This window comes from Castor canadensis, chromosome 5, assembly GCF_047511655.1.
Source record: "Castor canadensis chromosome 5, mCasCan1.hap1v2, whole genome shotgun sequence".
Lineage (NCBI taxonomy): Eukaryota > Metazoa > Chordata > Mammalia > Rodentia > Castoridae > Castor > Castor canadensis.
This window is the reverse complement of record NC_133390.1, coordinates 74,272,297-74,291,801: the sequence shown is the minus strand read 5'-3', so window position 1 is coordinate 74,291,801 and position 19,505 is coordinate 74,272,297. Positions and strand designations below refer to the sequence as shown.

Genomic DNA, 19,505 nt, shown 5'->3' with positions numbered 1-19,505 from the left:
CATTGATTTTTCTTGCGGACTGTTTGTCTTTATAAGGGGCAGATACACTGCCAGGCCGGCCAACCCTGCGCCTTTTTGCCTGAAGTCGTGGTTAAAGCTCCTAATGTCTGGTATCTCGTATGTGGTTGGGCGTAATATTTAAACACGAAGCTGTTAATTTGCTTTCTCTGTGGTTGGCCGAAAATACGATTCCTCTTCCAGGTGTTGGTGTTGAATAGGCCTCATTAGCACATTAAAAATGGCTGTATCCAAAGACGCCATCCCTTCCTTGTCGGAATGCCAGTGCCAGATCTGTATGGAGATCCTCGTGGAGCCCGTAACCCTCCCTTGTAACCACACGCTCTGTAATTCGTGCTTCCAGTCAACTGTGGAAAAGGCGAATTTATGCTGTCCCTTCTGTCGCCGCCGAGTCTCTTCGTGGACTCGGTACCATACCCGAAGAAATTCTCTGATCAACATGGAACTCTGGGAGGTAATTCAGAAGCACTATCCAAAGGAATGCAAGCTTAGAGCCTCTGGGCAAGAATCAGAAGAAATTGGTGAGTAAAAACCCACCGTGTTTATTGCCGAAAAACCCAAAATCCTTTAAAATGTGAACCACCAGTTTTCCATTTTAAAAAGAGGTGAGGGGGATCTGATTAGTATTTGTCTAAGTTGTCCTGGGAGGTTTTGGGTTTATGGGCCCTCAAAATGTCGTTAAAGTCAATGGCAAGATTTTGTCCACTGTTACAATGGCTAAGCTGAGTTGGACTGCTGCTGATTGAGTTAAAAATGAACGAAACAAAAAGGAGTTGCCTGTTGGTATAAAAAATTATACATAATCACAGATAAGCAGTGGTCCGAGTGTACAGCAACAGAAGAAAATTTATCAATTCCTGTGTTGATATTTTACTTCAGATTACTTTCTCCGACTTACTTGTCTATACATTTCCGTTCATTTAAGTCTCTATTTTGTTCTCTTAGGAATGTGGCAGGCTTAAAAATAGCTTCCTATTACCAGTTGTATTTAGCTGAGTCATTTTTAGTCAAAGCCTGCTGACCCAAGAGCCCCAAACTTAACACTTGATTCTAGCAGCTTGCCTCTAGTATGGTAAGCAGTAAGCCATTCAGTGTGTCCTGTTTAAGCTTTGGCTGTAGTGCCTGGGCTGTGGTATACCTGATTTTTATTTACTTACTTTATTATGGTAAAAGTGTTATTGAGTTATGCTACCACATAAGTCATCCATTTAAAGTGAAAATTCATGGGTTTTGGTATTTTAATTTTTTTAATACATGTAAATAAAATGTGCCATTTTAACTGTTTATAAGTATACAATTCAGTGGCATCACTGTAACCATCACCAGTATGTTTCCAAAACTACTTCACTACTACAGATAAACTAATCCTTGAGCAATCATGGTTACCTCTGTTCTCTATCTTTATGAATTTCCCTATTCTAGGTATTTTATTAAGTGGAATCACAATTATTTGTTTCTGGCTTGAATACATGTGTTATGTTTTGTTTATCCAGTCTCTCATGTGGGATTTTGCCACATTTTGGTTATCTGATTATTGCTGATAAGAACAAGTATTTGAATACTTGTTTTCTGTTTTTTTTTTTCCTCCCTTCTTGGCCACACCCATAGGGAGTAGAGCTGGGGGCAGAGGGTGGGAGCAGGGTGGATGAAGAACTAGACTCACTTTTCTGTGATTTGGAAGGGTTGGTGTCTGTGTGTGTGTGTGTTTGTGTGTGTGTGTGTAACATTTATTTGCTCTATGCTCTTAGGAAGAGTTCCAGTGACTTTATATAGTTGATTTTTATAATTTTCTCTACTAATGGTTGTTTCATTTGAGGTCTTATGAATCTCTTCAGATCTTTTCAGTTCCAGAAGGTGATTCTCTTTGTATTGTTTTTCATGTAAATGTTATTGGCATATAACACAAGTAAATACAAATATGTAACCAGCATTCTTGTGAGGCCCCAGAACTTTCCCAGAATTCCTGGATTCTCCTTGTTGTCCCTTTCCACTATCCTGACCTGTAACACTATAGATGACTTTTTTTTTTTTTAACACTCTTTTAAAGGATTAAATCAGCCTGGTGGCAGTAGCTCGAACCTGTAATCCTAGCTACTCAGGAGACAGAGATCAGGGGGATTGCTGGATTGCTGTTGGAAACCAGCTTGGGCAAATAGTTTGTGAGACCCTATCTTGAAAAAACCCACAAAAAAGGGCTGGTAGAACACAGGTTACTCCAGAGGCACCTGCACACCCATGTTTATTTCGGCACTATTCACAATAGCCAAGTTATGGAAACAGCCAAGATGCCCCACCACTGACGAATGGATTAAGAAAATGTGGTATCTATACACAATGGAATTTTATGCAGCCATGAAGAAGAACGAAATGTTATCATTCATTGCGCACGGCCATTGTGCTTTTGCCATCCATAACTGCTAGATTGCAGAGGACTTTGTTTTGGATCGCTGCCTTCTGTGTAAATTGTTCTGACTGTCTCTAGACAGTTTCTTCTTTAAAAGAAGTATGCATGTGTGTACTTGTGCACATGACCAGGCAGAAATGCCTTCAGTGAAGTATTTTCATTTCAAAATTTTAAAACTTTGAATTCTCCTGATTTTGATCCCACATTTTTTACTCTAGCTTCTGTTGTCTTAATTAAATTTCTGGGTATAACCTGCTCTCTGGCAGATAGAGACAGAATATCTCTCACCTCAACTGTACTTCCCTTCCACAGGTTATGTTCCCTTCATTCTGCTACATCACTCACCTCTATTCCGTTGGTTTCCCATTTTGTAAAAAATTGATTTAAATTTCTTAGTGACTGGCTATAGTTGTACATGCCTGTAATTCTAGCTATAGGGAGGCTGAGGCAGGAGGATCACAAGTTCTAGGCCAATCTGGGCTACATAGTAAGATACTGTCTCAAAAAGGGGAGGAAAAAAAAAATATATATATATACACACAGAGAGAGAGAGAGAGAGGGAGAGGGAGGGAGAGATTTGACCCCCTTCTGTAATCTCTTAGATAAAAATAGATATATTTACTTGATTTTTGTTTAAAAAAAACCCAAAGCTTTGTTTTTTGTTTCTTTCTGAAGTAGTAGGTATCAAACCTCTGGGTCCGATGCATTCTAGACAAGTGCTCTGCCACTGGGCTACATTGCCAGTCCTATCCTTTACTGTTACTTTTAATGGTATCTAAAAGAAGGGTCAAGTATATGTATTTGTATGCCACTTGGAACCCAAAAACTGTGGGTCTTTTAAAGTAGAATTTCAAGAGAAGATAGTATTGCCATAGCAATTTTATTTTAATTTTGAACTTTATATAATTTATTTTTATTTTGCATTTATATTAACATAGTTTTAGTGGGAGGCCAAAATTAGTCATACAGTTCTGTGTTGCCTATAATATTTTCTTTTTTAATGTGAAACAGTTGATGACTATCAGCCAATTCGTCTGTTAAGTCAACCTGGGGAACTGAGAAGAGAATATGAAGAGGAGATAAGCAAGGTAAGTGCTGAGTAGTTCTGGGGTTTTTTTGGGGGGTGGGGGGTGTGTTTGTTTAATTTGTATGTTCATTCTCCGATTTTACATATAGTTTTATATATGCTTGTAAATTTCAATACATACCAGTATTGAAATTGAAGTAATTTTAACGTACCTTATATAAAGGCTTCATGTTTAAGCATTTATTCAAAATAGTCATAAACTAGTTTTAATTTACATACTTGGTGTTTTTATGTAATAGCAATTCCTATGCATGTAAGTATGGAGGGACTTTCTTTCATTTTCCTGAAGTTTTCAGCTTGCAGAACGCAAACTAGTGAGTTAAGAGGAGGAAAGTATCTCATCACGGCTAATCATGAAGTTCCTATACAGGAAAAGAAGGTGTAGTGCTAGCAGTGAAACCTGTGAGAACACTGCAGGTCTGCTTAGTGTCAACAGTACTGACCAATAGAACTGTACCCTCTCAGTGTCTGCCTCCCAAGTAGCTAGGATTATAGGATTACAGATGTGATCCATGTGTTCTGCTTAGTATCTGTATTTTTTTTTGTTTGTTTCTTTGTTTGGTGGTACTGGGGTTTAAATTCAAGGGCTCATGCTTGAGTTGGGTATTTTCAAGATGGGGTCTCTGTGGAACTACTTGCCCAGGCTGCCTTTGAATTCTGATCCTCCTGATCTCTGCCTCCTGAGTATCTAGGATTACAGGCAATGAGCCACTGATGCCTGGCAGTGACTGTATTTTTAAAAAAATACTTTTTCACAGGGCCAGAAGTGGTGGCTCATGCCTATAATCCTAGCTACTTGGAAGGTAGAGCTAGGTGGATTTTGGTTCAAGGTCAGCCTGGGCAAACAAGTTAGTGAGACCCTAACTCAAAGAACAAGTTGACTATAATTCCAGCTATTCAGTGGCAGAGGTAGGAGATCAAAATCCAAGGCCAGCCCCTGGCAAAAGTGGGAGACCCTATATGAAAAATAACTGAAAGCAAAGAGGGCTGGGAACATGGCTCAAATTGTAGAGCGCTTAGCATAAGGCCCTGAGTTTTAACTCCAACATCATCCTATTAGGGCTGGGAATGTAGCTCAGTATTAGAGTACTTACCTAGCATGCAGGAAGCCCTGTATTTGACCCCCAGCTGGCATGGAGGGTGTAGTGGGAGGGGACCAAAAAAACTTTTTAAAAAGATAAAGTTAATTTAAATGTATTTAACCAAGTATATCTAAAATGTTACTTTATCATATAATCAATATACAATTATAATTTAGTTAAATGTAGTTATATTTAAAAATTAATGGTAGATGTTACCATTTTTTCTTTAAAATCTTTTGTATATTTGCACTTAAAATGTAATTTGGCCTAAAACAAATTCAATAATATTATTGGACATGGGTCACACACTAAGGGGAGAACACATACAGGAGGAATAGGGAAAGGTAGGAAACCCAAAACTTGAAAGTGTTTGATGTGTCCACTGTAGAGGAGCTATTACAGTAACCTTAAAATGACAGAGGTGACCATGGGAAGGTGACTGGGAGATAGTGAAGAGATCTGGTAGAGATGAATCAATTCGGGTTGTAATACACAAGTGCATGGAAACAATCTGCGAATCTCTCTATATAGCTATCCTTATCTCAAACTAGCAAAAACACTATGTTGGGGCTGGGGATGTAGCTCAGTGGTTAAGTGTTTGCCTAGCATGCATAAGGCCCTGGGTTTGATCCCCAGTACCACACAAAACAAAGCAAACAAACAAAAAAATGCTAGGTCTTTCTTATTATGACTTATGTTTTCTCTTCAACAAAATCGGAGGAGAAGGCAGAACAGGTTCTGCCTAGAAGCAAGGGGGGAGGGGGCAGAGGGAGGAAGTGGAGGGCGGTGGGGGGGAAATGGCCCAAACAATGTATGCACATATGAATAAATGACTAAATAAAATAAAATGAAATTTGGATTAGCTACATTTCAAGTGCTCAGTGGATACTTGTAACTTGTGGCTACTGTATTGAACTGTGCAGGTCTAAAAGACCTAATCAGTAATTATGTTAGCTAACATAACTGAGCATGTTGTCCAAGTAGTGTCATACGTAAGGATTTTTAAAGGAATAACTTAATCCTTACAATACAGTGAGAATGGACTCTATAGGATGCTTTTAACTTTATTTTTTATATTACTGGGGCTTGAACTTAGGACATCAATCACGCACTCTGCTTGGTGGAGTGGCTCAAGTGGTATAGGGTGTTTTTTCCTACAAGGAAAGAAAACCTAGGTTGGGTTATAGCTTAGTGGTAAAGCATTTGCCCAAGTATATGAAATCCTGGGTTTGGTCCCCAGTACCACAAAAAAAGAAAAAGAAAACTCAAACTTATATAAACAATACGAAAATTATAATCAGAATTTCAGAGATAGTATGGACTTCAGGGTTGGTTTCTTCCTGAGCTGTATCTCCATTTCTTTGCTAACTTTTGTGAGCTGGTTTTATCCTTAGGCCAGTAGCAAGATGAGTGTATAATTTCAAAAATAATGTAGAGATTTTTCTCTTGTGGCTTTTCTTACTTACTTTTGATGGTGTTTGGGTTTGAACTAAGGGTCTCACGCCTGCTAAACAGACAGTCTACCACTTGAGCCACACCCCAAACCCTTTTTTGCTTTTTTGCCATTTTTTTCAGATAGGGTCTTGCAAACTTTTTGCCAGGGCAGGCCTGGGATAGTGATCCTGGTACCTATACCTCTCACATTATGGATTACTGGCATGTGTCACCCACCTGGCTTGTTCTTTGACATACAGTCTTGCTAACTTTTTTACCTGGACTGGCCTTGATCCGCCATCCTCCTATCTCTTCCTCCCAAGTAGCTGGGATTACAAGTGTAAACCACTGAACCCAGCCCTCCGTAGCTTTCTTTTAAGAGCAAGAAAACTTAATACAGAAATTGTTTTTTTTCCCTTGGTGGGACTGGGGTTTGAACTTGGCTTCACCACCTACAAAGTAGGACTTCTACCCTTTGAGCCACATCTCCAGCCCTTTTTGCTCTGGTTATCTTGGAGATAGGAGTCTTGTGAACTATTTGCCGGGCTGGCTTCAGACCGTGATCATCCTGATCTCACCCTCCCAAGTAGCTAAGATTACAGACCTGAGCCACCAGCAGCATGGAAGTTCTTGAACAAAAGTTCCCTTATGCTTCATTTGCTTGAATTAGACTTATTCTTGAATCAGAACCTTGGATTGTTAACATGGTTCTTATAATTACTTCTTTTAGGCAATATGGTTCAATGACTACAAGCATGGCCTTAGCCCCTAGAATCTGAATTGCACTCTCACCTCTGCCATTTACTGATCCAAGAAAGTTATTTGCTTTTCTGTGTCCATTTCCTTCCCTGCAAATCATGCAATGGCCATCGTGGCTGCTTGTTCAGGACTTGTTCGGTTCCTGCTCACTGTGTTTGGGATTGATCCTGATTTCAAGGATAGGTCCTGATTAGTATAGGTCAGTGTTGATCATTCTGTCCTTTTTGCTAAGGTTTGGTTCAGGAAGGTAAGTCTTCCTTACTTGGAACATGGCATTACATAAACTGAGGAAAGTATTACCAAGAAAAACTTCCACAAATGTGTGGCAGTGTCCTAGAAACTGTGATAATGACTGACAAGAGAAGAGGTATGGGTCTTGATCAAGGTTTCATTGAACTAACTAGGGAAGGCTTCCTGAGTAAACCTTCGAGTGAACCTTCTTGAACTGTTTGTTCTACAGGAATTTGCCTCTCCAGATTTGTGCTTCATTTGAGATAATCAAATTAATGCCAATTTGTTCTTTTTTGTACTTTAATATTCTTATTATGAAATATTGCAAGTATGTTAAAAAGTTCAGAGAAGCATGTTCTTTATTAATTTTTAAGGTGGAGGCAGAACGTAGAGCCACTGAGGAAGAAGAAAACAAGGCCAGTGAAGAATATATACAGAGATTGTTGGCAGAGGACGAAGAAGAGGAAAAAAGACAGGCAGCACAAAGGCGAAGTGAGATGGAAGAACAACTGAAAAATGATGAAGAGCTAGCAAGAAAACTGAGTATTAATATTGTAAGTTTTTGGGTGGTACTGGGGTTTGAACTTAGAACTTCATGTTTGCTAGGCAAGCCCTCTACCACTTAAGCCACTCTACCAGCCCTTTTTTGTGTTGGGTATTTTTGAGATAGGGTCTTATTTTTTGCCTGGGCTGGCCTGGAACTGAGATCCTCCTGATCTCTGCCTCCCAAAAAACTAGGATTACAGGTGTGAGCTACTGGTGCCCTGCAATAATGGTAAGTTTTAGGAGAGAACTATTAAATATTATCATCCCTATTGCTTTCACTATGTGGTTTTCAAAGAACTGAAGAAACTATCATAATTAGAAGCTATTCAGGATATTTTTGCTCTATTTAATACAAAACTTTTTAATAACAAACTTTGGTATATGAGACATTTTTATATTATCTTACTTTTGTTAGATTGCTTCCTATGAGAAATGAAAGGCAGAATTATAAAACACATACTTTAAGACCAAAGGATGGTAGCACCCAGTGGCTTAAAAGAACCTGGAGGAATCACCTGGGATTCTTTTAAAGTACACACTCACTCTTAAAGTACAAATTGAAATCTTCTGAATTGGAATCTCTGCAGGTGAGACTTAGGGGCTGCTAAGAGTCATCTGAGGATGTCAGACATTTAGTTGGAGAACCTCTGAAAATGATCCCTTTGCTTTCAAACAACACATACCTTAAAGTATAATCACCAAAGTGAGATTTACTTAGAATTGGGATAATTTTTCCTTTTTTGAGAATGCTACCGTTCATCATAATATTTTCAAGTTTTGTGGGTTGGATGCCTATTTTTAAGTATCCTTTCTGTTTTCAATTTGAGTAGAGTACATTGAGAAACACATCAGGAAATTAAAGACATTGGTCAATGGTATAATAAATGTTAATAGGGAAGAAAAAATGTTGAGAATTTGTAGTCACCTATACCTTGTCTTTCAAGTATCTATTCTTAGCTGGGCACTGGGAGCTTATATCTGTAATCTTAGCTACTCAGGAGGCAGAGATCAGGAGGCTCACAGTTTGAAGCCAGCCCAGGCAAATAGTTTATGAGACCCTATCTCACAAAACCATTCACAAAAAATAGGGCTGGTGGAGTGGCTCAAGGTGAAGGCCCTGAATTCAAGCCCCAGTACTGCAAAAAAAAAAAAAAAGTATCCTTGGTGGGACTGGGGTTTGAACTCAGGGCTTCACACTTGCAAAGCTGATGCTGTAATGTTTGAGCTACATTTCCAGTCCATTTTACTCAGGTTATTTTGGAGATGGGGTCTCCCAAACTATTTGCCTGGGCTAGCCTTGAACTGCGATTTTCCTAATCTTAGCCTCCCAAGTAGGTAGGACTACAGGTATGAGCTGGTTCCTGGTTCAAATAACTGTTATTTCAATCCTTGTAGTTCTCACATGTGATTGTAAGAGTAGATTTACTGGGATGAGGGTATAGCTCACGAGGTTGTGTGCCTGCCTAGTAAGTTGAGTGCCCTGAGTTTAAACCCTAATACCATCAAAAATTTTACAATAATTTTTTGGCCTTAGTGTAATGGTTTGATGATAGTGAACAATTACAACAAGTTAATTTCTAAGTAGGAATAACTTTTACTCCTGGTATCCATAGCTCTTTGAGCTTTCTCTACAGATTAAGGTAGTTGTAATTACATGAAACTATTAGCTAGTGAGATTACTATCTTCATGACTTTTTTGTGTGCTTCATATTGTATAGTAAAAATGTAATTTAGGCTAACTTAGATGAACTTAATTTTGTTTAGGATACTCAAGTCATTTATATCTAATACAACGTAAATAGTTGCTGTATTGTATCATTTAAGGGATAATAATGAAGAAAGAGTTCATTCATGTTCAGTATGCTTCAAAGAATTACAGAACTTAAATATAAGGATGATTCCTAAAGTTTCTATGGATTCTGAATTAATCTAATCCATAGTTTCTTTCATCGTAAAGTTCTCTTTAATAATGTCTTTTATGCTTTTCTTATTGTTGAAGAACAATTTCTTTGAGGGAAATACCTTGGCTTCTCCCTTGAGTTCCAGAAAATCTGATCCAGTCACAGCCAAGTCACAAAAGAAAAATAAGAACAAAGAAAGAAACACTGGAGATATTCAGAAGTAAGTGAATATGACTGTCAATTATTTATTGACTGTCTACTGTGTACCCTTGAGTTTTTTGTTCCTATTGACCACTAATTATCAAAGGTTTTTCTGTGAACTTGCATGAAACCCTGAAGATAATCTAAGGTTGGTATAAAGTGAACAAAAGGACTGGGGATGTAACTCAGTTTCCTTAGCATGTGCAAGGGCCTGAATTCAATGCCCAGTACTCCAAAGAAATATTTTTAAGAAGTGAAAAGAATTACTTAATACTTCCTTCCTGGCTAACATGAAAAGAGATGTGAAACTTGGCATGCTTTTCTCCCGAATACTTTTTTTGGGCAGATTTGCACTTTTTTTGGTTTTTTTTGGGTTTTTTTGTTTATTTTTTTATGGTATTGGGGTTTGAACTCAGGGCTTCACGCTTGCAAGGAAGTTGTTTTACCACTTGAGCCATATCCCCAGTCCTTTTTGTTCTGGGTATTTTGGAGATAGGGTCTTGCTTTATGCCCAGACTGGCCTGGATTGCTATCTTCCTGTTTATACTTCCCAAATAGCTGGGATGGTAGGCACTTACCACTACATTCAGTTTTTATTGGTTGAGATGGGACCTTAGGAACTTTTTGGCAGACTTGCCTCAAACTTCTGTCCTCCCAGTCTCCACCTCCTGAGTAGAAAAACATAAAGAAATAGTTACAAGTGTGTTGTTGGCATGCAGGAGGCTCTGGATTCAGTGCATAGCCCTGCAGGAAAACTGAAAGCTGTTTTCTCAGGCTATACATATTTTAAGAAAAAAATGTAGTAAACAGCCTGTTTCTGGTATAACAAAGAAATGCAAATACTCTTCTCCTGACTTAAAATGTCATTTCTGTTAATTTTGGAAAGACTATATAGTCTTCCATTTTTTGATGCTATCCGAGTATAAAAATTTTTTCTTCAAGAGTTAAACATTTACTTTTGACTTTATATTTTTTTGGTAGCACTGGGGTTTGAACTCAGGGCCTCACATTTGCTAGGCAGATGCTTTTATAGTTTAAGCCACTTCGCCAGCCCTTTTTGTGAGATGGGTTTTTTTGTTTTTGAGATAGGGTCTGGAGAACTATTTGCCTGGGGCTAGCTTCAAACCCTGATCCTCCCAATCTCAGCCTCCCAAGTAACTAGGATTCAGGCATGAGCCACTGGCACCCAGCTTGACCTTTTTTGTTTGTTTGCTTTTTAGAGCTGCAAATGGAACCCAGGACCTCAAGCATTCTGGGCAAATGCTTTTCCACTGAGCTACACCCCCAGTCCTGCAATACTCAAGGTTTAAGTTTTGGTGTTAAAAACCAAAATGTGCCAGGCACTGGTTGCTCACACCTGTAATCCTAGCTACTCAGGAGGCAGGGATCAGGAGGATTGAGGTTTGAAGCCAGCCTGTGCAAATAGTTCACAAGACTGTACAAAATACCTAATACAAAAAGGGCTGGTGGAGTGGCTCAAGGTATAGGCTCTGAGTTCAAGCCCTGGTATTGGGAAAAAAAAAAAAAAAGCCTGAGACTTGGAAAAGAAATACTCTGTGACAAATTAGCCAGTCAGCAAACCAGACATAACTTAGACATAAGTAGTTAATCTGACTTTACGATGTTGAATACATATCATGGCTTTCAAAGCATTCAAATAACTTTTTTTTTTTTTTAAGGTATTTATCTCCTAAATCTCAATTTGGGTCACCATCACAGCCTGAAGTTGTACAAAAAGACAGGGAAAACTCTGTATATAAGGTACGTTGATACCGAAGATATCCTTGGTCAGGCATTTATTAATGCCATAGATTACTGGTTCCTGCAGTTTCCTAACGTTTTTAGGGCACCATGGTTAATGGAATACCTTTCCTTCGTCATCTTAGGTTCACGTACACTAGGGATCAACAAACCTTTTCTCTGAAGGCAGGTAGAAATAATTTAGTCTTTGCCATCAATACAGTCTTTCACAGCTACTCAACCATGATGTTTAGTGTGACAAAATCCATAGTCAGTATGTAAAGAAATGAGCTTATCTGTGCTTCCAGTAGAATTTCTACATATATAGGTAGCAAGCTGGATTAGCCCATGTGCCATAGTTTCCTGATGCCTGACCTAGATAAGCTAACTTGCAGAACTGAAGCACCAACTTCACTTCGAAGATTTTATGATGGGAAATAAAGTGTGCTAGTAGGCAACATCAAGCATTGAGCAGGAGCCCTTAGCCACATTTCTAAGTGAGGGCCTAGGAACAAGACCAAACAAGTGCGTATGGTGGTACACACCTAGAATACCAGCACCCAGGAAGCTGAGGCAGGAGGATCACAAGTTTGATGCCAATCTGGGCTACATAGTGAGACCTGTCTCACATGAATGAATGAATGTTAATTACTTCTGGTAATAGTGAAGGGTGTAGTGTCCACAGGTCCTGGAAAGAAACACACCCAGTCAAAAGAATTATAAGTTACTTCAAGCTTTGGCTTCCTTCTAGGTATTTTTAGAGTGTTCTTATGCAGTTCATTGGTCAAGGGTCCCTTTTACCATAAGCTGTGTGGCTTAGTAACACAGGTGACATTTTACTATTATGGGAATTCATCCCAATGTTAATTTTGTGTGTGTGTGTGTAATACTGGGGCTTGAACTCAGTGCCTACACCTTGAGCCACTCCACCAGCCCTTTTGTTGTGAAGGGTTTTTTTTTTTTTTTGAAATAGGGTCTCACAAACCATTTGCCTGTTCTGGTTTCGAACTGTGATCCTCCTGACCTCTGCCTCCTAAGTAGCTAGGACTACAGGTGTGAACCACCTCCGACCAGCTACCCACCTAGAACTTCTGTTAACTCCTTCCTCACAGGTTCCTAACATCTTTTCAATTCAGCTAGATAATTTATACCACCTAACATTTAATGAACACTCACTATTTGCCATGTGTTTATAGATGTCTTTAATCTTCATCTCAACTAGCAATCTGTAAAGTAATTAACCTTGTACCCATTTTATACTTAAGGAAACTGAGGCACAAAGCATGTAAGAGACTTGCTTAAACTCCCTGAAATAAGCTATTAAAAGGAAGGTTTTAAGTCCAGATAGTGCAGCTCATACTGGAACTAAGGATTGATGGAAGAAGCATTATAGGCTGGGATATTTTCCTGCCCCAATACCATATTCACAGCAAAACTGAGTGAGCATTCTAGAATCTGGCCAATCTAAACCACATTGGTTCATTAAAAACAACCATCAGGACTGATAGGCGGTAATCAAAATAGGCAAAAGAATAGGTGACTCCAACATAAAGGAGTAGTTTTTGTTTTGAGACAAAATTCTAATCGAAGCCTTTTTGTTTTGTTTTTTGTGCAGTACTGGGGCTTGAACTCAGGTCTTCATACTTGCTTGGCAGGTGCTCTACCACTTGAGCCACTCTGCCAGGCCTTTTTTGTGTGTTGGGTATTTTTGAAATAGGGTCTCTCTTTTGTTGCCTGGGCTGGCTGGCCTTGAACCACAACCCTCCTGATCTCTGCCTCCTAAGTAGCTAGGGTTACAGGTGTAAGCCGCTGGTACTCAGCATCAAACCCTTTTTTTCTTAAGAATTCTTTATTATTATTATTATATTGTTGTACTGGGGGTACATTGTAACATTTACAAAAAGTTCTTATAATGTATTATAGTTGAACTCCCTCCCTCCATCATTCTCCTTTATCCCTCCCCACAAAGCCTTTCTATAACCTCTAATTTTAGTGTCTCTTTTAATTGAATGTAGATAGCAAACCATGGTACTGTTAACAGTATTGGTGACCTCATTTCAAAGTAAATAAAGTGTTCTCAGAAGAGGTCACTCTGAAAGCTTCACTAAAATACCAAAAGAGAGTCCACAGCACAGAAAGGAGTGAAAAACCCCTCAGCTAAGGGTCAGACCCTGGTGCCAGTTATCAGCCAACTATAATATGCTATGTAATAATAATATAATAATAATATCTGTAGGTTTTCATGGAATTGAAAGTGAATGAATATCGTAATCTAAGTTGGCACACAGGATAAAAGTACTATTTAGAAAGAATTATTATGTGCGTGGACCTGGGTTTCAGCCCTCAGTGCCACAAAAAAAAAAAAAAAGAAGAGCGAGAGACAGAAAGATAAATTAACTAACTAGTTGACTGGGTATGGTGACTTGCATTTGTAATCCCATCTACACAGGAGGCAGAGATCAGGAGGATCAAGTTTCAAGGCCAGTCCTCAGATAAGGCCCATCTCAACAAAATAAGACAGGCATGCATGCCTATAATTATAGCTGTGCAGGAAGCTTAGATAAGAAAGTCCCAATCCAAGGCCAGCCCCTGGCTAAAAGCACAAGACCCTATCTGAAAAATAACTAAAGCAAAAAAGGACTAAAAGTGTGGCACAAGTGGTAGTGTAGCAAGGAGGAGGGCCAGAAAAGAAACAGGCCAGTGTTCTGATAAAGTACTAGTGGGGAAGGGATGGCATAGCAGAGAGATAAAACTTAAAAATCTAAAATGTGAAGAAGGTCATGTAGCACTGGGGGTGAAGTAGCCAACAGAGTTACATATAACCACATATGGGTTAATCCTTGCCTTTTGCCTCTGTAACCTGCTTGCAAGGGTATATAAGGTAAGACCCCTTTGTTTTTGGGGCTCAGCCTTTGAACACGAGTACACTGATTCTGCGCTAGCATAAAGTGTTGCTTCCTCACCTAAGAGTCCCGTGTCTCTGTTTGAGTTTCCTATAACAGTAGAACACAAGGACCTGATTTCAAACCCCAATACCACCAAAAGGAAAAAAAAAGATTATGGCTAGGAATGTAGCTCAGAGTACAGTACTTGCCTAGCATGTGCAAGGACCTGTGTTTGATCCCCAGCATGGAGACAGATAGGTAGACAGAACATCCCTTACTGGTAATACTTAATAATGTATAGTGACAGGGCAGCTATAGTGTCCAAATGATTAGACTTACATACTATGATTTGATGTTTTCCCCTTGTATACTCAGTAATTTTCTGTTTTCTACAGGAAATTGACTGTGGTGATGTGAAGAGCCAAGACACCAAAACTGAAGAAGATATGCCAACGCTTTCTCCCCAATTATGCCCTGAAACTCAAGAACAAGGTGCAAAGTCTTTACTAGAGTCACCTGTGCCATGGTTATGTGCCTGTGATGCAGAACAGTACCTTGAAGGAAAAGTCAAAACAAGATCAAGTAATCATGATAAAGAGTTATGTATCGTAAATCACGAGGGACCTAAAACCAAAGTTCCCTGCTCTGATGAAGCTGCAGTTAAGCCTTGTGGCAAAACAGAGAATGGGTGTACTATGTCAGGTATGACACAGAATATTGGAGACAACACAGTTCCAGCCGAAAATGAAGAGTCTCACTTACTGATCAGTAAAGATACGTCCACAAGAAAAAATGAGGAATCTTTGTTTGAAGCAGTCAGGGATACATGCTTTCCTACAAAAAGAAGGAAAATGTACCCCAAATCTTCCTCAGATCAAGAGGAAACAGAAAAAAAATTTACGCAAAAACTGATTGATTTGGAGCATCTACTTTTTGAGAGACGCAAACAAGAAGAACAGGACAGATTATTAGCCTTACAACTTCAGAAAGAGGTAGATAAAGAACAACTGACACCAAACCGGCAGAAAGGATCCCCAGATGAGTATCAGTTACGTACATCATCACCTCCAGACATACTGCTAAATGGACAGAGGAAGAATTCCAAAGATAGGAACTTCAAAAAGCAAACTGGTACAGAGCATTCGAGACCCCAGAGAGGCTCAAGAGATGAAAATTGGCAACCTGCTTTCAAAACCCAGTTGAAGCATTCAGTTAATGGAAGAAAGATGCCAAGTTCTACTAGAAACAATTGTAATGTAACTAAAAGTACTTATTCCCTACAGCCTAGTAATTCACAGAAAAGTATTTTTCAAATGTTTCAGAGATACACAAAGTAATGTGTGAGTAAAGGGAGTGTTTTGTAACCTAGTAAATCTGGGTTGTAAAGCTCTTTTTTCTGTTACAGAATCTTTATAAATTTGTCACTTTCTACTCTGTAGGCACAGTCATTATCGTTAGCTAAAGAACTAAAGATGTACTAATGTGTTTCTGCAAAACTAAGTGATAAGCAAAGGTTCTTATCCTTCATTATTAGTGACTGTGATGTGTACTAAATTTGACAGTCTTTATGGATATAAAAATGCTTTAATCAAGCCCAAGAAGTCTTCAAGAGCCATTCTCTTTCCAAAAATGCATGTTTTATGGCCTTTTTGCTCTTATTGTCATGAATAGTAATCAAAGCAAGTAATACTACATCAAGTGACTAAGGAGTTCATGTAGGGTTTAAAAGTTTAAGGAATACTCAAAATGTATCATAACACTAAAGTAACTAGTTTTCATCTCTAGTGTAGTTAAATTTTAAGCATTATAACCATTTCCTTAAAATGGATTAGGATCAACATTAAATCCAAGTTTTCTAGAAAATTGAAATTCAGTTACAGAAAGGAAACTAGATTCTTTCTGCAGAAGTTAAGAGTTGGGATGGGGGCTGGGGCAGAATGGCAGTTTGGGGCATTGAAACTGAATGGGTAATCACAATGATCCAGATGGAGTAGCAGGTGCCTTTGGACATAATGTTCTCCCTCTTCCTTTGCTAAATGGCACAGAAAACATTTTAGTTTCACAGCTTTTGACTAGTGTCTGGTGTAAAAATCAAAATTATTTCAATTTTGGGGAATTCACATTTCTATTGATTGGTTCCAAAAAAAGGGGGGGAGGGGGGATTTACTGTAGGAAAGTTATATGACAATATGTTGTAGAACCTGAAACAACCATGTGTTTACTTCCTTATATTACTACTCTATTGACTCGACTTTGTGTTTATGGACAGAAATAGAAAGTATGATGCAGTTGGGCACTGGTGGCTCACACCTGTGATCCTAGCTGCTCAGGAGGCAGAGATCAGGATTGTGGTTTGAAGCCAGTCTGGGGCAAATAGCTGGCGAGACCTTGTTGAATAGGCTGGTGGCATGGCCACCTGTAAGACCACCTGCCTAGAAAGCATGAGGCCCTGAGTTCAAACCCCAGTGCCTCAGTACAGGATGCACGGGTTTTGCCCTATCTCATTCCTGAAAGTTTAGTTAAAAGGTATTGATTTCATTTTGTGAAATTTAACTTAGAGTCTATTGAGCTTTTGTTTCGTTAATAGGAACAACTTTAAGCAAACAATAGTTTTACCAGCATTTCTGCTGATGTCTAACTCACTTGTTTAATGTAATTATACAATAAAACATCCTGGCATGAATTCTAGCTTTAATTTGTCAGTATTTTTATTTGTCATTAATTTTTTTTCTTTCAGATTTTGTGACTGGAATTCACAAAATTCAGCCATTTTTTGCATATATGATGGCATCTATGTGACTACTGATTGGGTCGAACTCTGCAAATTTAAAGTTTATCCTTTCTCAAAAAAAATTCTGTGAATAATGATTGTAGTGAAGTGTAGTTAGAAACTAACCAAATTTGTCTGAAACAGACTAATATTTGTCTTACCAGAGCAATACTTAATTGATATTCAATGTTCAATTGAGTGAGCAGTTTCACTTAATGTTTTAAGGTAGACACTGCTGGAACTCCTTGAGTTAAAAGTTACCTAATTAAGTCTTTCTGAAATAGTTCATGACCAGAAAAGAAAGAAAAAATTAGCCCATGGTATGATATATTTAAAATTGATATATTTAACCACTTGTCTATGAAGAAGTTTTCCTGGCCAGTTGGTTTTAAGATAAATTTTAATTTCTCTATTGGCCTTTCTGCTATTTCTACCATGTGTGGCTTTTTGTTAGAAACTAACAAAAAATGTTCTATTTTTTCCTCTCATTTTGTGAAAGAGATGGGAATGTATCATTTCTTGATACTACAGCAATGCAGATGTTGAGAATCTGAGAATTAAAGGAATTATTAAAAACTGACTTTTGTATATTTTACTATACATTAAGTAATAATTGGCTATGTAATCCCAGTACTTGGGAGGCTGAGGCAGGAGGATTGCAAACCTCAGTTACATAACAAAGTCCTGTCTTATAAAAAACGGGCAGAGAATGTAGCTCAGTGATAGAGCACTTGCCTAGTATGCCCAAGGCCCTGGGTTCAGTCCCCAGCACTGCAAAGTAATAAACATTAAGGAAATTAAGATTTTCATAGCAGAACCATCTAAAGCAAAGTTTGAAGACATGGCAGCTGAGGGAACAAATAATTGCAATTCATCACAAAGACCTTATTTTTAAATTTTTTGGTGATACTGGGGATGAAACTCAGGGCCTTGCACTTGCTAGGGAGGCACTCCACCAACTGAACCTCTCTCACGTTTTTTAACCAGGGCCAGTTTCTAACCATAATTCTAACTGCCTCTTGCCTAGCTGAGATTACAGATGTGTACCACCACACTCTGCTTTTTTTTTTTTATCTTTTTATTAGCATATATTAATTCACAGAGGGGTTTCATTGTGATATTTCCATACATGCATATAATGTATTTGATCTTATTCACCCCTCTATTACTGTTACACCTCTGCCTCAATTTCTAAACAGTTTTTATTACTCTATTTTCATATATGCATATGAAGTTTTTTGATCATGTTCACCTCCTCCCTGGCTTAAACCTCTCACCCTCCCACCTCCAAACTCTCCCATCCTCCATCCATGTTCTCCTCACCCCAATCTGTTTTTGTTTGTTTGTTTGTTTTGGACTGGAGACATGACTCAAGCAGTAAAGTGCCTGCCTGGCAAGTGTAAAGCCCTGAGTGCAAATCTCCCAGTGTCATCCAAAATTTAATTTAATTAATTAATTTATTTATTTTTGCTGGTGGAGTGGTGGAGAGGCAAGTGGTACATGCCTGCCTAGCAAGTGTGAGGCCCAGCACCACCCCCCCGCTCCAAAAAAAAGAAAAAAAACCAATACCACCAAAAAAAAATGGATAATGTCATATAAATTTTCTTCAGAAGTGACAAAGGATTTTTGTTCTGTTTTGTTTTCTTCATACATATTATGTGGTATGTTTTTTAATCTTGCAAGAGTGTGGGGGGCTGGGGATACAGCTCAGGGCTAGAGCATTTGGCTGTCATGTGCAAGATCCTAGTTCAGTCTCCAGCACCACATACACACAAAGTGGGAAAAGGGGAAATAGGCATTCTTACTGCACATTCATACCAAACCATTGCTTGGTATGAGTCCAAAATGGAAAGTTCCTCTGGAGGTAAACTTAACAATTCTACCTCCAGGAATTTGAGTTGTCTTCACATGAATGCAGAATAACATACACAAAAAATGCTATGGCATTGTTTGTAATAATAAGCTTAGAAATGACCTTAATGTTCATGATTAGAAACGTAATAAGGGATGGCAAGTTTTAAAAATCTTACACATGAAGAGAGTTAAAAAAATTCAAGATGTAGCAGGGAGGAGGGGACAACAGCAGAATTTGAATGTGAGGAAGGTCACGTAGCACTGAGGGTGAAGCAGTCAATAGAGATCCAAACAACCATATACGGGTTAAACTTTGCTTCTTGCTTCTGTACCCTGCTTGCAAGGGTATATAAGACAAGGCCCCATTGTTCTCGGGGCTCAGTCTTTGGATGGGAATCCACTGAGCTGCTGCCGGCATGCTAATAAATACTGCTTCCTAAAAAGCCTTGGTGTCCCGTTTCCCTGCTTGAATATCCCACAACATTTCTGGGGGTTTGTCTGGGATTCACAGATGGTGTTTTCCTCTTCTTGACGCTGGGACTCGGCATCCCCAGTATGTCAGTAGAGCATCCTGCCAGGCACCAACAGACCTA

General features: G+C 38.7%; 1 protein-coding gene across 1 annotated transcript; it reads left to right on the top strand.

Annotated features, from left to right (window-relative positions):
• The first annotated feature begins 238 nt into the window (after window positions 1–238).
• On the top strand, window positions 239–17,638 carry Rnf168 (ring finger protein 168). Its single transcript, XM_020176476.2, has 6 exons — window positions 239–539; window positions 3,434–3,510; window positions 7,390–7,569; window positions 9,561–9,682; window positions 11,343–11,424; window positions 14,684–17,638. Exons 1-6 carry the CDS (start codon window positions 239–241, stop codon window positions 15,623–15,625), a joined length of 1,704 nt encoding a protein of 567 aa, XP_020032065.2. The 3' UTR covers window positions 15,626–17,638.
• The last annotated feature ends 1,867 nt before the right edge of the window (window positions 17,639–19,505 follow it).